Source organism: Asterias rubens, chromosome 18 (assembly GCF_902459465.1).
Source record: "Asterias rubens chromosome 18, eAstRub1.3, whole genome shotgun sequence".
NCBI classification, from domain to species: domain Eukaryota; kingdom Metazoa; phylum Echinodermata; class Asteroidea; order Forcipulatida; family Asteriidae; genus Asterias; species Asterias rubens.
This window is the reverse complement of record NC_047079.1, coordinates 3,560,686-3,581,054: the sequence shown is the minus strand read 5'-3', so window position 1 is coordinate 3,581,054 and position 20,369 is coordinate 3,560,686. Positions and strand designations below refer to the sequence as shown.

The window sequence follows — 20,369 nt, the reverse complement described above, 5'->3', positions numbered from 1 at the left end:
ACTTGATTCTTTCACGCGAGAAGAGGTACTTTAGCGAGTGATACTGCTACAAGCACCGTTTATTAGCCATGGATTTTAATGGAGTCCACCCGGTAAAGGCTAGGCGCTCCACGGCTGATTTAATGATGGATGATAACGCATACACAACCACCAAGAAACCAGGACGAAGAATTGCAATCCTAACTGCTGTAGTCTGTGTGCTAGCAGTGCTATGTATTGTATTCTTTGCTACTGCGGGTAAGTTTCTGAACTCTAATAATTATACTCTCTGTTGATGAGCATTTTTATATGTGGACCTGCCATCGATTTCACCAAACTCTTTCTTACTTGGGATTAATCTTAGGACTTGGGACGAGTCCAAGCCATGCGCTGTACCATGTTAATCTTAAAATTAATCCTACTTGTTACTCGTCCTATCTCGAGATGGGATTAATCCTAGCGTTTCGTGAAATCGGCTACTGGTGTGGACATGAAACCAAAGAGGTCCACATTAGGCGGGGTTTGTAAACACTGTGGACCTACACACGTGTTGAAGAATATGACTGCCTTGAAGTAAGACCATCAAAGCATACTGATCGAAACGTTGGGGTTTTAAAACACGTGGATGTACACAAGTCCACAGCAGTCCACAACAAGTCCACAGCAGGCAATGATTGTTTTACTCTATCTTCATCAGTACATTCACATATAACACTCGAGGTGCATTAAAGGATTGGGGTACTTTTTCAAAATGTCTTCAGATTTACATTAAACTTACAGGGTTTGAAGATAATGACAGTGGAAAGTTTCCCTTCAAATATTACTAACTAAGGTTGTATAGTGTTTGAGAAATGAGTAAAACAAGTCACAAAATAATTTTGGTTTCATGAGACCAAAATTATTTTAGCATGTAAAATCCCCTTAACCAGTTATTACATTATACCAAAACCATAGCATAACTGGTTAATACGTTTTTACATGCTAAAACTGAGACGAAAATTATTACTTTTACTCATTTCTCAAAAACTACAGCCCCTCGGTACGTAAAATTTCAAGGGAAGCTTTCTACTGTCATAATCTTTAAACTGTGTAAGTTTAATGTAAATCTGTGGACATTGTGGGGTTTTTTAGGAAAAAGTACATATACCCTTTAAAGGGTGATTTTCATTTTAACTTTAACCGAACATCGTCTTCAAAAAAAATAGTTTCATTTCAAATGGTACTATATTTTGCAACAACCTTAACACCGGCATAAAGCAACCCCTCACGCTTAAAAGTTTCTCGAGAAAACATGTCGCTATACTTCTAAAACATGCTTTTTTACAAAGCCAAGCCAAGAGTGATATCTGTTGAATGTCATTGTAATCATATTAATTTTGCTTTATGTTTTTATTCATTTATCTGGCTGGTCTCATCTGTCAGTCTATCCTTGTCCAGTCCTATATTAGTCTTGTCTGTCTCAGGGAAACATTTTTTTAAAGCACTATGCTTCACATTTCACCGGCACTTTGATAATAACATTAACAGAGTATCTCAACCATGTTATAATGATGTTTCAAATGATGTTGAAATCTGTATGTTCATTTGTTTATTGCTGCCAATATTTTAATAAATGTCTAAACTGTTTTCGGATTTGGCAGTCGTGTTCGTGGTGAAATTTAACCAGAAGCTTCCCGTCGACAGTGCAACAAATTCAAGCGTCAAGGAACTTTGCGTATCACAGCAATGCATCAAATCAGGTAAAATACCAATTAAATACAGTTTACACTATTGGTATAATAATTATTTTCAGTAATTACCAATAGTGTCCACTGCCTTTAAAGCTGTCTGTTTATAAGAAAATCGAATTTAATACTCTGTCTGTTTATAGTAAAATCTAATTTAATATTAATGTTTGTTTAAATTCCTTCTCGTTAAAGGCCGTGGACTCTATTGGTAATTACTCAAAATAATTGTTACCACAAAACCTTATACTTGATTACGAGTAATGGGGAGAGGTTGGTAATATAAAACACTGTGAGAGACGGCTCCTCTGAAGTTGAGTACTTTTCGAGTAAAAAGTAATTTTCCACGAATTTGATTTTGAGACCTCAGATTAAGAACTTGAGGTCTCGAAATCAAGCATCTGAAAGCACACAACTTCGTGTGACAATGGTGTTTTTTGTTTCATTATTAAATCGCAACTTCCGACCGATTGAGCTCAAATTTTCAAAGGTTTGTTATTTTATGCATATGTTGAGATACAGCAAGTGAAAAGACTGGTCTTTGACAATTACCAATAGTGTCCAGTGCCTTTAAATTCCTTCTCGTATAAAACATGTTTGGCTCATAGTGTTTGTTGTGAAATCTCATCACTCATAACTGTACGGTACACGATGAGTTATCGTGAACGTGTACGATACGAGAGATTTGTTATCACGTTGCAGCAATACGCATCCGCAATGTATCATGTCAAACCAAAACATTACAATTACATGTACACCTTTCAATTACAAACTCTTAGAACTTGAAATATCATGACCAAAACCTAATGTATGAAATTAGGCAGTAGTAAAATTCTGAACAAGAATTCCATTTGGAATAACAACTTTACTGAAAGGCGCCTATCTTAATTACAATAGTCCAAAGTCTTCCACTAGATAATGAGAATGAACCGATGACCTTATAAGAAAATAAACAAAACAATACAATTTCTGTTCACACAGACCGACCGAAAACAATTTAATACGCACGGGTGAATCGGCTATAAATATCTGTTTTCTTTACAATAAAGAAAACATAAACAGTCATCGCTGAATACTGCCTCAATGCAAAGAAGCCCATTTTACACGAACGCATACTGGCTGTTATTAAAGGCACTAGACACTGTTGGTAATTACTAAAAAATAAGTGTTAGTATATACTCAAAATAAGTGTTAGTATACAAACGTAAACGAGCAATTGGGAGCTGTTGGTTGTATAAAACATTGTGAGAAACGGTTCCCGTTTGAAGCAAAGTTGTTTTTGAGAAAGAGGTAATTTCTCACTCAAATAATAAAATTCTTCAGCTAAAGCTGGTAATAGTGCATCTGAAAAGACATAAAGGAATGCAACAAGGGTGTTTTTTCTTTCATTATTCTCTTGCAAATTCGATGACCAAGTGAGCCCAAACTGTGACAGGTTTGTTACTGTATGCTTTATGTTGGAATACACCAAGTGAGAATGCTGGTCTTTGCCATTTACCGAAGGTGTCCACTGCCTTTCACTCTTCAGTCTCAAATCTCGGTCTGTGTATCTGAAAGCTACAGTAGAGATTCAGAAGGACTTGGGCATGTAATAGCCCTATATAACTAAATATTATCTAAGTTTGGAGTGGAGGGACATCCACTCATGGGAATATAATGTGGAAGGAATGGAACCACACGATAGCCAAACTTATTTTGGCTCGTGAGATAAATGATTGTCGAGTCAGCAATATTCGTGGCAAGTTGACTTCTGCAAGTTGACTTCGGGCTATATTGGGTTTTTTTTTTGTCAGAGTAGTACTGTTTTATATGTCAAATTATAAAGAAAGTTACAAAGAAAGATAGAATAACATTCACATGATTGCGAACGTTTCAGCTGGATATTTCAGTTCACAAAACACCCAGTCTAGTCTCATACTCTTTCTTCACTCAAAGAAATTCTCTGTCGACAACTTATAGCATTTTTCGTGTTTATTTCTCAGGCACTCAACAAATATACTGGTTTCTATTTTAGCTGCAGTTTACCTGGACAGCATGAACAAACACCATGTCTAGTTATTACTCTTTCTTCCCTCAGAGAATGTGTAGACATTTAACATTTTGCTTGTTTTTTTTTTCTCAAACACTCAACAAATATACTGGTTTCTATTTTCAGCTGCAGTTTACCTGGACAGCATGAACACGGACGTGGATCCTTGTGATAACTTCTTCGAGTACGCATGCGGCGGCTGGGTCAAAAAGGCTATAATACCCGAAGACAAATCAAACTACTTCTCTTATACTGACATCACGGAACAAGTTACAAACAGATGTAGAGGTAAGAGAAGATGAGTTAAATATATGATGAGTAGGGTAGGTGGCCTTAGCTTTTGATCCAAACCGGACCTTCTTCAGAGGCATAAAACAAGTACACAAAAATACATATTAATTTATCGAAAAAGAGAGGGGAAAGCAGAAAAAGCGGGAAAGTTATAGTGAATTACAGTTTCTATTTCAGAAACAATTGGTGGCTATATAAACCAATTGGAGTAACGTGGTGAGGATAACGGATGTTTAGTATGAAAGGATGGATTACTGGACCATAAAAGACGAGTATAGGAAGAAATTTCACACAAATTAATTTGTGTGCTTATCAGCTCTATGAAATTGGGCTCTGATGTCTTGCTGACAGCCTATGATAGGTTCTGGGTTCCCCCCCCCCCAAATAACCATGTTTATCGGGAGCCCGTTATTAGTTGAAACATTTCTGCATTATTTTGTGTAATTCCTGCGGTTATTTCAGCACTAACTTGTATCAAGAAACTTCGAGAACTAAATTATTTTGTTGTTGTTCTGTTTATTTAGAGTTGTTCGAGAGAGATACCAGTCACGATGAACCCAGATCTCTCGTCAGTGTACGTAACTACTATAAGTCGTGCCTCGATGAAGGTATGGCAACATAACTTCAAAACAAGCCATTCTCGCTTCTGTAAATAACCCCATTATGGTTTGCTCCGTATCTATATATTTTTGTATTTCATTTTCTTGACATGGTTATTGACTTTCTTTTACTTAAATAATAGTACTTAGTTTGTATATTATTCTCCCTTTTCACCAATATGGAAATACATGATGTAGATTGATTTGAGCTGAATTGAATTGAATGTAGGCCGAAACGGAATTATTATTCAGAAGCTTTTTCATCAACAAATTATACATTTGACAATCTTCTTCACAGATCATTCCTTTGTTTTATACCTTTCTTTATTGATGAAATTGAGAAGGCAGGCACCGAGCCCGGATGGATCTATATATTCCTTTTTATAATTTTGTTACTTTTCTATATCTCTTTTCTATTATGCCCTATCGCGCATTATCCGTCGCTCAGTGACGCTCAGCGACGCTCAGCGACGCTCAGCGACGCTCAGTGACGCTCAAGGCGCTACAACATTCACTGTTTGCCTACAATGTATTTCGGAGCTACGTTTAGAAGTATGAATCCAAATCCTTTACATAGCACCGAGTGTACAAGGTGTTGTGAAGCAATTATATGCAGCCAATCAAACCAGGGTTACCGGCAATAATTGCACTGGGTTATTTAACGTACATTACACAACACACGGGACCAACGGCTTTACATCCCATCCGAAGGACGAAGCAATAATGGTTAAGTGTCTTGCTAACGGACACAGGCATCATTTGCGGAACTCGAACTCGCACCAACACTCTGCAGAACACCAGAGCTCGAGTCCAGTGCGCTTAAATCATGGTTAAGTGTCTTGCTCGGGGACACAAGTGTCGCGACCAGGACTCGAACCCACACTCTGCTGATCGGAAACATCCAAGTTCGAGTCCGGTGTTCTTATTCACTCGGCCACGACATGCAACTTCTTCAACCATTCCTTGTTTTCTCTTTTCTCGACAGCTGCCATTGAGAAAGCTGGCACCAAGCCCCTGGTGGATCTCTTGACTGCTTTGGGGGGCTGGCCAGTGCTTGGAACCAACCCTGGCGGAAACTGGGACAAAACGACCTACAAATTTGAGACATTCTTGGCCCGCCTCATTAGTCAGTACAATATCGATGCCATAATCTCGTCGTGGGTCAGCAGTGATAGCAAGAACTCATCTGGCTACGTTGTGCAGGTGTGCTAGTTTTGTTTAAATCGTGTTTCTGACTTGATAGTAGCTTCTGTTTAGCCATTGGTATCAATCGTTTGTATCAAAAAAATTGTGAAAACTCTTATTCATATGATTTTAATGCACTTTGATCTCTCGTACAGCTTGACCAACCAGGCCTCGGGATGGGCAGCAGAGATTACTACCTTAAAGACAAACATAATGAGGTAAGCTAGCTACTCTATAAACAACAACGGTAATACTAACAGTTCTTCATGACCCTGCTCAAGACAACATGATGCTCAATTCAACATGATTAGTTGTATAAGAAGAGCTGTTATATTGGGGTTGTTATGGTATATTGGTAATGTTCCCTGTATCCAATAACAGTAAGAAATGCTATTAATATACATGAACAAATGGAACCAGGCTATTTTTTCTTCCAGCCTCAGGTTTTGGTTACAGTGATTTGGATTGGAGACAAATCAAAATGGCCGCACCATGATAAAGGCCTATAGACCAACCGGTCGCTGTTTTGCCGATGGAAATTGTTCCCTGTGATCGTTCGTCAAAGCGGGAAACTGTATGACTTGTCTGTGGCATGAGATTCGGCCACCCCCCCCCTCCTAATTTTCTTTTTGTTCTAAGGATATGCCTGCTTTTTGCTTACGCCCTAAAGACCACGTCACTCTCTTAAAGTTTCAGACTGAAACTCACTCTCATTGATTGAAAGTAGGAACAAAATCATCTGCAGCTGTCACTAGTTACAATCGACAAGAGTGAATTTCAAACAAAATCATTATTTTGTCATGGAAAAAATGATCTTTGTTAAGAATCACAACTTAGACAAGTTCAATACCAAATGGGAGCCTTTAGTATAGCTATGTACTAACTAAATGCCATGCATATATCATCAAATTTCCTGCTTTTGTCATCTGCCAATTCTATGTTCGTATATCGTTCTGTAAGTAGTTGGTTTTACCAGTATTTTGTGTAGCTTTGTACATTGAAGAAACTTAAATAAAATTCCCCCTCCAGGAAAAAACAAACCAATTCAAACTAAAACTTTAAGAGTTATATGCATTATAGGCTGTAGAGTCAGAATTTCTCGCTAAGTCGTGTCATGCATTTTGGGCACTGGCGCAAGTTATGGCATGTATGATATTAATTGTGTATTGTATCACTTGATTTAAAGGATCGAGCCGCCTACGTGCAGTACATGGTCGATGTTGTCGTTCAGCTTGGTGTGGATGAAGTCACTGCCAGAGCTTCCATGGAAGAAGTCATGGAATTAGAAACGGCTTTGGCAAATGTAAGTATAAACTCATATTTTGTTTCATTAAGCAAACAAAACAACCGGCTACAAATTATTCTACAACTCAAGCTTAAACAAATTCATAACTTAACTGTCTTGTATTTGTTAATAATGTTTTTACGTTTAATAAGAGAAGAGCCGCTGGGCAATAAATTAAAAAGAGGTAAATTCTTACTCGAATAATAAAAGACTTTACCTGAAGTCTTTTATTTTGCATCTGAAAGCATACAAAGTAATGCAACAAGGGTTCATTGTTCTCTTGGTGACTAATTGGGCCAAAACAATCACAGGTTTGTTATTTTTATTGATATGCTGGGAAACACCAAATGATAATATTGGTTTCTTAAATTACAAAACGTGTCCAGTGCCTTTAAAGGTTTTTAAACCGTCTCGGATTTTGAAAAGGCAGCATTACTCACTTAACCAACTGCATATGCTTCATTTCTATTTTCCGATGATAGATGACAATTTCTTCCTCTGACCGGAGGGACAGCGCGGCTCTCTACAACATCTACACCCTCTATAATCTAACTGTCACATACCCACAGGTACACCAGATACTTGATTTGTATTGAAAGAGAAAACAGGTTGATTATGTTTACTATGAAAGCTCACTGATTTTAAAGTTCATACCAGGAAGAAATATTTCCACGTGAAGTGCTGTCGAGTCAAGAAAAGGCCATAATAAACTACCGTGTTGCTTATTTCAATTGCTGCAATTAAAATAACCCCCAATATGGACGTCCAGAAAATCCTTGAAAAACATCAATTTATTTTATGTTGTCACTTTAAAATGGATTACCACCGGATCTGAAGAATGTCACAGGCTGTTTATAAAGAATTTGTTTTAACTAGATGTTAAGAATTAATTTTATTTTCCAAAACACAATGTACTTATCCTTTGGCCTACATTAGCTTTTTAGGTATGGTGGACAACATAGGAGTGCAATGATTGGTTTGGGTGTATATAGATTACCCAAACCCAATACAGTGTCAGATGAATGTGTTTACCATCTTAAAATTACTAATTTTGAAATAAGTTTACTTATTTTGATGTGCTGATATTATTCTTTGCAGATTGATTGGGTTATATTGTATAACGCACTACTACCAGACAGCGTCAAACCAATTCCCTCAACGGAGAGAATCGTTAACAAAGTCCCAAGCTTCATGTCAGAGGTCACGATGTGGCTATCAAGACAAAGTTCCAGGTAGGGGCTCTCAAAAACTTCCGGGTCAAAATTGACCAGGATTCCGGGTCCAAGGGAACCTGGCCCATTTCCGGGTCAAGCTGACCCGGGTTTTTGCTTACAAAAAATGGGTTTTAACTCTGATTCTGTGACCGTTTTGAATATTTTTTGGGTCATTTCGAGACTCAGAGACTGTTCACCCATTACGGGACCCGGATTCTGTACGACTCTTCTCACGTGTTTTAGAGTGTTTCTAAACGGTGGGAATAAATTATACTCAATCTGATTTCGAGGAGAAAATTTAAAATTAAAGACCACAGGTATCTTGTTCTAAAAGCAAAACAGGGAAATATGTACCACAAATAAACCTTTAATCCATTTCAACTCTACATGTCGCCCATCGTTATAGAGTGGTGATGAACTACATGATATGGCGTCTTGTAGATGACTCCGTGTTTGAACTTGGTAAGACGTTCGTTGACATCGGGCAGAAGTACATCAACGTCGTTGAAGGAACTTCTGCATCTGCTGCTCGGTGGGAAAGATGCGTGGAGGAGGCCAACAACTATCTTAGGTTCGCAACAGGCAGGATGTATGTTGAGGAATACTTCCCGGGAGATGCAAAAGAAAAGGTATGTTTTGTATCACAATATACATAGAAATCAACCTTGAGAACGTAGTGCTTTGATGTTCATGTGCCAGAAACACTTGTGTCAGACACGGCTCAGATCCGCGCCTGGTGTACGCTCTCTGTTGGCAAAGTGTCCCCCTTTTATGTTACAATAGTAAACAAAACAAAAACAAATAAATTCTGTTTTGAGCCAATATTGCTCAGCAGGCCAGTGAATATATCTGGTATCATATGCATTAAGCGATTGAGAATATTTCCATTGCACCTGGACACGTCACTCTCAGCTCTCACTTGTGGACAGATATTGACTTGCTCAATGATACAAGTGTTGCGACTCAAAGAACCAGGATTAGAACATAATCTGTAAAGCACAGAACTTGAGTCCACCGCCATATAGACAGCTCGGCTTACTACCCTACATGTTTAATCAATCAAATCTTGCACCATTTCCCGCAGGACGTTGGCTCCACATGTTATCAAGTTAAAATACAGCAAGTCAAAATAAAATACAGCATTTACTCAAAATAGGAGAGCACCAAAGGAACCCCACATCCAATACCCGTTGAGTGCTGTTGAAGTGTACATGACATCGTTTGAATGGAATCAAGAAAGACTGACAAGAACAACAGCATAATTAAATTAATACTAGTGACGTTTTAATTATAATTAAAACTGAAAACCAACGTGTGCTATGGACAATGTAAAGACGTTCGGGAGGATATTTGTATGTGCTCAGTCAAATTAAACGAACGAAGTGAAAAACCTTATTTTCAGACTTTAAAGATAGTTGGACATTTAAAGACTGCGTTCAAGGAGATGCTGGAGACGAATGACTGGCTGCAAGAAGCCGACAAGAAAGTAGCAGCAGAGAAGGTGAGAGAGAAATTCACGGATAACTTTCAAGGGGAAAAGGGTTCACTGTATGAGTGAAGTACCCATGAGTTTTCATTTTACAAACTTTGACACCACTTAAAGACACTGGACACTATTGGTAATTGTCAAAGACCAGTCTTCTCACTTGGTGTATCTCAGCATGTGCATAAAACAACAAACCTGTACAAATTTGAGCTCAGTTAGTGGTTTAAGTTGCGAGATAATAATAATAACTACCAATCGTCAAAATTAACGAACACCGAAAATGCTATCATAGAGAGTGTAGACTTACTTTGCTGCTGATTCTTTTCTTGCTACATAAATTAACAAGTATTAACAATTTCAGTAAGGATGTTCAGCACCTCACCAATGTTTAAATGAATGTGTTAATAGAAACCCCTTTAATTCTAATTTCATCAACCAGGCTGACAGCATGCGGGTCGAAGTCGGGTACCCTGACTGGATAATAGATGATACCAAACTGGATGAATACTACAACGGAGTAAGTATTGCCAATCTATGGGTGCGTTCGTTTAGCTTCCCTGGGTCGACCCCGGTGTGTGGCTTTTTTTTCCCCAGGACAAACGTGTTAAGATACTTACCCACGTTCGTCCTGGAAAAAAACCCGCCACACACCGGGGTCGACCCAGGGAAGCTAAACGAACGCACCCAAAATTTAAATTATTAAGGCTGCTATAAATGAAGCATTGACACAAGTACAACTTGTATCGGATACAATACTTAATATTCTATTGTTTTATGTAACAAACTAGATAGTTTGTAGTTAATTTTATGTTTTGTTGCTTTGTAGCCACTATGCTTTTTTCAAAAAACTGTTTGCGGGAAGATGTTAACGCTATCTTCAATTTCTGAATTCCAGCTTGACTTTGTGAGCGATAGCTACTTCACAAATTCATTGATATGGCGTCAATGGAGCATGGGGCAGCGCTCTGCACGCCTGCGGAGCCTAGTGGATAAAACGGCGTAAGTATCCGCACTAACACAAACCAAATTGTGGTATACAGGGTGAGTCAAAAAAAAGTTGCCGGAGATTTATGATTTAAAAACGAAACAACAACTGACACTCTAAACTCCAGTGAAGCAAATAAAAACATTCTTTCCTAAAAAAAAACACAAATTGATCGGTTTTAAGTGAAGTTATGCCTGTTTTACTGAAAACACTCATGTTTGTAGCTGTCCGTGGAATTTTAATGCTAGACTTAATCTAAACATCTTAGAAAGTAGCATAGGGTATAAAAAAGGTTATTCATTTGTTTTCCATGGACAGCGTGCAAAATTAGTACCTTTATTAGAATAAAATAAATACATAACTCCTCTTAGGAATTATCAATTTTTTCAACCTTTTTTTCTAATAAGCAGGAGAGAGTGCATGTTAAATAAATGTTTTACTGAACTTTTGAGTTTCATTTGTGTGTTTCGAAAAAAAATCACAAATTCCAGTCAACTTCTTGTTGACTCACCCTGTGTAACATGGACCCCTTGTTTCAAACAGCGCCCTCTCTCGCTGAGGTCAAAGGATGCGTGCACACGTAAACGTTTTCATTGTTTGAACTCAGTGAGGACGGCCTTGTCGACACTTTTCCGATGATGTATAATTTTTCTCAAAAAAATTATTATATTTCGCCAATATAGGGCTAGATAGCTCAGTTGGTAGAGCGCCGGCACGTTAATCCGGAGGTCGTTGGTTCGAATCCCACTCTAGTCAATTCTTTGTTCAACCCCAAAAAGCTAAAAAATTATTGATTAGAAAAAAATGTTTGCGAAAAGCGGATTTTTGTCTGCTGCCACCTAGTGTCATAAAGTGTCCAACCTGTATTGTTCTTACAGATGGACAGCAGCACCTACTGATGTAAACGCATATTACAGCTCATCAAAGAATCGCATTTGTAAGTAGCTTATATTTGGGTCAAGAACGGGAAGCTACCTCTGTTTTTTGAACGGATTTCCAGGTCTTTTTTGCACGAAAAAGAAGGACAATTTTAGGTTTGTCACCCCCCCCCCCCCACTTCCCCCGCCAAAAAGAAAAAAAAAAAATAATAATAATAATAATAATAATAATAATAACAATAACAATAATAATAATAATAATATTGGGCTTCGTGCTCGCAAGTTTTCGAGCTCGCATGCTTTCGCACTTTGCGCCGAGACTCCTGAGAGTTCAGTTTTTTTTCTCAACAACCTATCACGTCCCTGATACTAAAACGATTTGTATTCTTGGATTAAAGAAATAACTAAAAAATGCAACCATGTGTACATTCTCTTTCGGCGGAGTAATAGCTCAACAAGGGCCGGTTCGGTCTCGACGTTTCAAAAGCAGTTTATATACCTATTCGCCTTCAGGAGGCTTTTACCCTCTAGTTTCAATAAACACTCCATCATAAAAGTAACTTAGTTATGTTGAAGGGGAGGAGTGAGGACTTGAATTGTAGTTTCTCAACTTGTACATAATTCTAAAAAAGAGAAATATTTCTCTGGAGAATTTGTGATGTTGTGAACTTTCAAAGTGCTAATATAAATATATTTTTTCTTGTCAATTGTTAATCCTGTACTTGGTGCTTTGATGTAAATTTACGAGTTCGGCAAGAATTAACCCAATTTGAAACAACGGAGCAATTTCAAATTCAAATAGCCAGAAATTGAACATCATCAAGTTAACCACTATTTTCGTTTTTGTTTTTCTTTTTATTTCAGTGTTTACAGCTGGTATTTTACAGCCGCCATTCTACCACCATGACCTACCTCTGTAAGAGTAGTGACAATGTTACCTTTTTCTAAACTTCACCAAATCTCATTCTTTCAAACGGCTATTAATCTTATAATAATAATGACAGTTTGGTTCTTATAATCATACGCTCTCCTAGCAGCTATATAGATCAAGGTGCTTTACAAAAAGTATTTAACCCCTATGTTCATCAGAAATGTTTTTAACCTTCTCACGAACATCCAATAAATCTACTTTACGGTAGTATAATTAAGAAAGACAGTTCTCTAAAGAACAAACTCTACCTGGCAAGTAGATACACACATGGTGTTACCGCAAACCTAATACATAAAGATTCCTCACCATGCAATGCCTCAAATCCTAAAAATTTTCTCAAACTTCTTAAACTTTCTCAACTCACCATAGGTATAACAACCCCAGGCTGCATAAATCAGCTGCATACATTGTGTGCTTGTTTTATGGGGTGTTTGCCGTTTGTTTAATTGTTGTTGTTATTGGGGTGTTTTTTTTTCTTCAATATAATTAAACATTACGACTCTTTGTTGTGGTTTTCTTATACAGGTACTACAACTACGGAGGAATTGGCGTAGTTATAGGACATGAAATAACCCACGGATTTGATGACAAAGGTGAGACTCAATATTTATGAAGACACAAACTATGAAGGCCACATTTTTCTAACGGACCGTGTTTTTGTAATAAATACGATTCCTTATTGAAGTATTGAATTCCTTAAACGTTCCGCAAAATAGTTGATTATTAAATAACCGACAAACCTAAAATATATGCACAACATTGGTGTGACTTAAAGGCAGTGGACACTATGGTGGCGAGTAATGGGGAGAGGTTGATGGTCTAAAACATTGTGAGAAACGGCTCCCTCTGAAGTGCCATAGTTTTCGTGAAAGAAGTAATTTTCCACAAATTTGATTTCAAAACCTCAAATTTAGAACTTGAGGTCTCGAAATCAACCATCTAAACGCACACAACTTCGTGTGACAGGGGTGTTTTTTTATCTCGCAAGTTCGATGACCGATTGAGCTCAAAACTTCACAGGTTTGTTATTTTATGCATGTGTTGAGATACACCAACTGTGAAGGCTAGTCTTTGACAATATAGTGTCCACTGCCTTTAAAATATAATATTTTATGTACAGCACCTTTGAGCAATTTATTGAATATATGGCGTGTTATAAATGCTATATGAGCTGACCAGTGTGTAGTTATGACAAAGAAGATTATTAACATGACCCTCATTGCAGGGTATTCCGCAATCTCGCTCCATCCTTCATAGAAAAAAATCATCACACACAGGCTTTAAACTTCCTTCTTACATCCCCGCCCATTATCCACAGCAAACCTGCAACTATCCACAGCAAACCTGCAACTAGCTCCTGCTGGTCCCCATACCCATTCTCGCTATACGGTGAACGAGCCTTCTCCGTGTGTGCCCCAAAACACTAGAAACACTGGGTGCATTCGTTTAGCTTCCCTGGGTCGACCCCGGTGTGTGGCGTTTTCTTTTTCCAGGACGAACGTGTGCAGATAATTACCCACGTTCGTCCTGGAAAAAAAACCGCCATACACCGGGGTCGACCCAGGGAAGCTAAACGAACGCACCCACTATTTAGACGATGTGACCTATGTTTACATTCAAACTGCCCTCTATTGACAAAACACTGTATACATGTTTCGCCGGGCAAAAAGACGCGTGGTCATGGTAAGATTACATACACTTTCTAGCTGGCTGCCAAAACACAAAGGTTTTGCCCGGCGGTATGCGCGCGAATCATGTTATGGTTTTCGAGTGACGTCAGAGGTCACATCGTCTATACAAAGTGCTATTAAATATTGTAAAATATTTGTAAAAATCTGTGCTCTACTTTCGTACTTATAATAGGGAGACAGTACGATAAAGATGGTAACCTGAATGACTGGTGGAGTGAACAGTCAGTCTTCAATTTCAAGGAGCGAGCCCAGTGTATGGTGGATCAGTACTCAAACTACGTTATGCCTGAGACCAATGAAACTGTGAGTACATTGATTAAACAACGGTCAGATTTGACCCGATTTATGGGTCAATATGGCTTGACCCATTTCTATGTCATGATGACCCGCAAATTGGTTTAAAAGATGAGATTTTAACCCGTCACTGCGTCACTGTGAGCCCTATTAGGGTAGATTTGAGTCAGTTGATCTTGACCATTTTTGGGTCAGGTTGACCCGGAAATGGCTTTTAAGGTGGGGACCTAGTGCAAGGATGCCTGAAACCAATGAAACTGTGAGTGCGTTGATTAAACAACGGTCAGATTTGACCCGGATTCTGGGTCCCAGCTAGACTTGACTCGTGCCATCGCCAAAAAACCTATTGTTTTGTGATGCTCTGCGTTCCCCAACGTACAGAACTTAGAAACGACCCCGTAAGTCCCATTCTCGGGACCACAATAGCTATGCATTTTACCGGCGGATATGCTTAGGGACCTCTCGCATGACAACGGGACTTGAATCAAGTCTAGGTCCCAGCTGGCCTGATCCTTTTCTGGGTCAGACTGGCTCTTGAAATAGACTGGTCAACTGTCCTTATCCGCAAGGATAAGGATATGTGTTTTGGTTTATGTATACACATGTACGTCGGATTTAACTGCGATGGGATTTAAACTCGTCACTGCGTCACTGTGACCCTTTTGGGGGTCGATTTGTGATCAGTCTTGGCAATGGATGTTTTAAAGAAAATATCATGAACTTTAATGTTTTTCTTTATGTCAATAGTTGAATGGAAAGCTAACTCAAGGAGAAAACATCGCAGACAATGGGGGCTTGAAAGAAGCTTACAAGGTAATGAATATTTTGTAAATATTGGATTATGGTTTATGATTTATAAACCTTCGGGCGGCACTCACAAAAGTTGCATGGGGCATAAATTTGCATCCTCGTGTCCTGCTTTGTAGCTTCTTGCCAAGAATTTACCCTTGTGAGTTGCGAACTTAGATTTTAAACACCCTTACCCGCACGACGCCTATAATATAAACATCCATGTCCTCTAGTAAATTAAGTTCGATATTGGCTATAGGCACATTCGTTTGGGTTTGTACAGTGAATGTCTACTTTGCCCTTTCGATATTGTACATTGGACATTCAAATAGGTTTGTACAGTGAATGTCTACTTTGCTTTTTTCGATATCGGACATTGCACTTTCATATAGGTTTGTACAGTGATAGTCTACTTTTCTTTTTCGACATTTGACATTATACATTCATACATGTTTTTAAAGCGAATGTTGTCAAAGAATAAACTCTTTTCACTTTCTTGTTTTTTCCCCTCAGTCATACAAGGATAACATAGTGGATGACCCGCTTCTACCAGGACTGAACTTCAACCAAGATCAAATGTTTTTCCTCTCATTTGGACAAGTAAATATTCTATTGATTTCACGATTATCGTTTCTTATAGTGCATAGTTATGTCTGCATTCTTGAATTTAGTTACGTGTCATAAAACCTGATTACTTTTTGTTTTTACAATTTTGTAGTTAGGGTATCTTTTGGTAGACAGGTATCCGTAATATTGATGTATCCCAGCATATGCTTAAAATAACACCAATCTATGAAAATTTGAGCTCAATTTATTGGTCATCGAAATTGCAAGAAAGGAATGAAAAGATAATACCAATATATAAGAGCTATGAGCTCATATCAGCTATTTAACAACAGATGGCAGATATATTAAGCAGACCAATATATGCTTTCAAAAATGTTGTTACCAGCCAAAATACCCTGCCACATTTACCATTTTATGTGACTGGTGTCCTGCTCTCTTTTGCTTAGCCGAAAAAAAAGGAGATATGAAGCACAATTTTCTGATGAAGCAGCAATGCAATTTTATAGGAACAGATTCTTGACGCTAGATGATAATACAACCATCTTTATTTGATTTAATGTTAAGTTATGGTGCAGCGTGTTTCGACCGGAAGGCGTGACGTCATACCTCCTAAGGAATCGCCACAGTCCTGGGCGTTACAGGTACGGTTTTTTGTAATTCTATGCTTTCAAATTTTAATGACTGACAGAATCAAGTTATGACGAAAAACACCTTTTTATCATCTAAGTAAAGCAATCAACCCACAGACGTACCCATCGTAAGATGTTCTTCATTGTCTCGCTCCAAAATAAACCAGAATTTGTAGTAGTAACAGGAGACTTTGGGACGCTAGGTGGCAGCAGACTTACCAGGTAAATGTCCATTGTTTACATAGTTCTGAGCGTGCGCACATGACCGAGAACAATGGATTTTACCTGGTAAGTCTGCTGCCACCATGCGTCCCAAAAGTATCCCATTGGTTGGACTTACTCAGTTTGATGACGCAAATTACTGAACGTCGCCATGTCTGGACATGTATTCATAAACCCAACAGGTCAAGGGTCACTAGCCATGACGTAAGGATACATCATGCATATTCAACAGAAACAAAGTGCAATGTTTAACAGTCTGGTGCTGTGATGATGTCCCTCTTTATGCAACTTATTGTTTCTTCTTCCTATAGAGTTATCGGGACAATGCAAAACAACGAGGACTTCGCCAAGGCGTTCAACTGCTCGAAGACAAGCTACATGAACCCAGTGGATAAATGCAGTGTATGGTAACCATCGCTGTATAAGAACACTTTACAAGGGAATACAAATAATGGATTTTATAACGAAGACACGAACAGCGAGTGTGTACGGACTTCTACTGATAGCGCCCTCTTTTGAATCATCTTTTATCAGCCTATGTTAATTTCCCCATTATGGGGGACAAAATCTCCCAGAGAACAGGGCCCAATTTCATAGCGCTGCTAAGCACACAAATTTGCTTAGCATGAAATTTCTCCGTTTATAAAAACATGAATGCCAACCAAATTTCCACGTGATTTTCAGGACTAGCAAACAACAGCTGAATACCAGTAAGAAGCAACATACAAAGACTGGAAATTTGGATGGCATTCCTGTTTTTATCAAGGAACAAATGTCATGCTAAGCAAATTTTGGTGCTTAGCAGCGCTATGAAATTGGGCCCAGATGTTGCACCGAGTCACTTTGTGCCTGAACCGTTTCCAGGTCAGTATGACCCGGAATCTGTGTCATATATAAACCCAGTAATGGCTCACCCTGACGCAGAGTTCGAGTTCAGGTCCTATATATGTTTAACCTGTTTTGGGGTCAACTTGACAAAGAAATGGGTCAGGACCCCTGCAGACCGGAGTCCGGGTAATTTTTGTTACATGGTTTTTTGTATATAGTGTATGGAAAAAAGACATCTTTCAACTGCAGCATCAAGGAATTTTGTAACAAACTTCCTGTGGACAAATTTGACTTGCACAATCTACAGTTGACTTCAAAGGGCTTTGAAATCATAAATTCCTATCTTAAAGTCACCTGGAAGTGGTATTTTTTCAAAATAAAGCTTTTGTCACTAATATATGTGTTTTGATGAGTGGAATGTGAATAAACAGTTAACTAAGGTTTTAAAAAATCAGTTCTTATGTTATTTACAAATTTAAGAGTAGACCCCGACCCGAGAGAGCGCTGTTCGTGACGTCAATCGAGGCAGACTTTGCCTGTAATGCGTAGAGTAAACACAATTGCAAAGTACATGTACGGACCAAGTCGTGAGTTTGTACGTTTCAACAAAAAAAATTTTTGTTTTTTTCCGGCAATGCCGACCAGGTGTATTGCTGCTGAATGCAGAAAAACACTTTTTGAAATGTACCAACTCACGACTTGGACGTACATGTACTTTGCACGTGTGTTTACTATACGCATTGCAGGCAAAGTCTGCCTCGATTGACGTCACAAAAGGGGTAGGCGGAGTCAGCCCCCAAACAACTTTATATATTTTTTTAACATATAAATCGTGACAAACAATTACTAAAAAAATTGTTTTATTGTTAGTAAGCATATACTCTTATGTTTGATAGAAAAAAAAATATATTTCCAGGTGACTTTAAATGTAATGTTAATACCAATTTAACATTGTCATTCACTTCTTGTAACTTTTCTTTTTTACCCAACTGAAACTTATAACATATAACACCGTATTGATATCTTACTTTGATGTTCAAGTATATTTCTTATAGTACTGGTTGGGCTATTTGGCGTATGTTCGTAGTATCTGTTGAAATGTATAATTAGGTCTTTTTTAAAACAGGCTGATTTTTACATAATGTACCATATAAATAGCTATATATCTCGTTGGTTTGCTTTAGGACATCATGTATATATTCGTAGTGTTTCATATGGTATAAAGTTATTATTAATGTTATTTTGTTTTACCTTCGTTACAGACACTGGACACTATTGGTAATTGTCAAAGACCAGTCTTCTCACTTGGTGTATCTCAACGTATGCATAAAATAACAAACCTGTAAAACTTTGAGCTCAATCGGTCGTCGAAGTTGTGAGATAATAATGAAAGAAAGATGCTTGATTTTGAGACCTCAAATTCTAAATCTGAGGTCTCGAAATCAAATGCGTGGGAAATTACTTCTTTCTCTAAAACTACATTACTTCAGAGGGCGCCGTTTCTCACAATGTTTTATACTATCAACCTCTCCCCATTACTCGTTACCAAGAAAGGTTTTATGCTGATAAATATTTTGAGTAATTACCAATAGTGTCCACTGCCTTTAAACTTAGATTTGAAATACTCCCACGTTACTTCAAACTAACTTACTTGGATGAAAGTATTAGTTTAATATACAGTGACACATTTTACCATGTGTTTAATTTTAAAAGAAAAACAAAATAAATTTTATTTTATTTTGATCGTCGGCCAAACATTATTTGAAAATTGAACTATCATACAGCAAGGTCTGTCTGACAGCTTAAAATCGTCACCATTATTTGCTCAATTTGTTTTTCTTTCTCGGCAGGCACTAACAGGAAACTACAGGTATAGGAAATTAAGAATTTGAAAACCACTTTTTGAATTTTGTCTAACCAATCATTATAGAAATCAACATTGTCTGTGATACACTTAGTGACGAGCTGCAGATACTAGCATCATTTCGAGTCATGCAGTGATTTATGTTCCATCATTAGAATTTGTTCATTTTTAAATACTCCGGGTTATCTCGCTCTAGAGGTACCTAATTCTAGAGGTAGCTATTTCCCGCAAGTTTGGCGGGAACGGCGAATGTGTACAGGTCACATAGTGTTTTTTTTTTTTTTTTTTTTTTTTTTTTTTTTTTTTTTTTTTTTTTTTATATACATTTTCTTGGGTGATATTTGCTTTTTTTTTTTTAATCGTTCGATTGTTTCATCATATTTAAATGTAGCTGGTACAATTAAATTAACCTTAAAAAAAAAAAATTATTCAAAAAGGTGGTCGCGTTTTTGATATATCACCGAAACCCCGTTGCGCGAATTGTGTCCCGGCGCATCCCTTTAGGAATAGGGAAGCGTTACGGTGTGCGGTATAGTAATCTTCTTATATTTTCTTATTTGGGGAACAAAAAAGTACTATCTCTTTCCATAACCGCAGTAGGCCTACATCGAAGTGAAATGTTTCTCAATTATGCATTATACTATCCAAAGTTGCTGTAATTCTTACCACGTAAATTTGTATTGCCATAAATGTTCAGTTATCGTGTACATACCCTAAAAGACACTGGACACCTTCGGTAATTGTCATAGACCAGTCTTCTCACTTGGTGTATCTCAACATACTATGCACAAAATAACAAACCTGTGAAAATTTGAACTCAACTGGTCGGCGAAGTTGCGAGATAATAATTGAAGAAAAAACACCCTTGTCACAGAGGTCTCGAAATTAAATTCAAACAT

General features: G+C 37.8%; 1 protein-coding gene and 1 non-coding gene across 2 annotated transcripts; both read left to right on the top strand.

Moving 5' to 3' along the window:
• The first annotated feature begins 68 nt into the window (after positions 1-68).
• LOC117302595 (neprilysin-1-like) lies at positions 69-17,349 on the top strand. Its single transcript, XM_033786571.1, has 21 exons — positions 69-237; positions 1,620-1,718; positions 3,859-4,020; positions 4,548-4,631; positions 5,608-5,825; positions 5,963-6,025; positions 6,994-7,110; positions 7,575-7,661; positions 8,191-8,324; positions 8,713-8,935; positions 9,709-9,807; positions 10,232-10,309; positions 10,688-10,791; positions 11,656-11,714; positions 12,520-12,571; positions 13,112-13,179; positions 14,450-14,580; positions 15,319-15,384; positions 15,874-15,960; positions 16,492-16,568; positions 17,090-17,349. The coding sequence occupies exons 1-21, from the start codon at positions 69-71 to the stop codon at positions 17,187-17,189; spliced, it is 2,277 nt and encodes a 758-aa protein (XP_033642462.1). The 3' UTR covers positions 17,190-17,349.
• On the top strand, positions 11,461-11,533 carry Trnan-guu. Its single transcript has one exon. It is a non-coding gene; the product is annotated as a tRNA-Asn (tRNA).
• Positions 17,350-20,369: the final 3,020 nt, after the last annotated feature.

Coding starts and splice junctions, on each gene's coding strand:
- LOC117302595 (XM_033786571.1), top strand. CDS start 69: ATGGATTTTAATGGAGTCCACCCGGTAAAGGCTAGGCGCTCCACGGCT. Junction 7,662..8,190: donor TAACTGTCACATACCCACAG/GTACACCAGATA, acceptor TATTCTTTGCAG/ATTGATTGGGTTATATTGTA. Junction 15,961..16,491: donor TTTTCCTCTCATTTGGACAA/GTAAATATTCTA, acceptor TTTAATGTTAAG/TTATGGTGCAGCGTGTTTCG.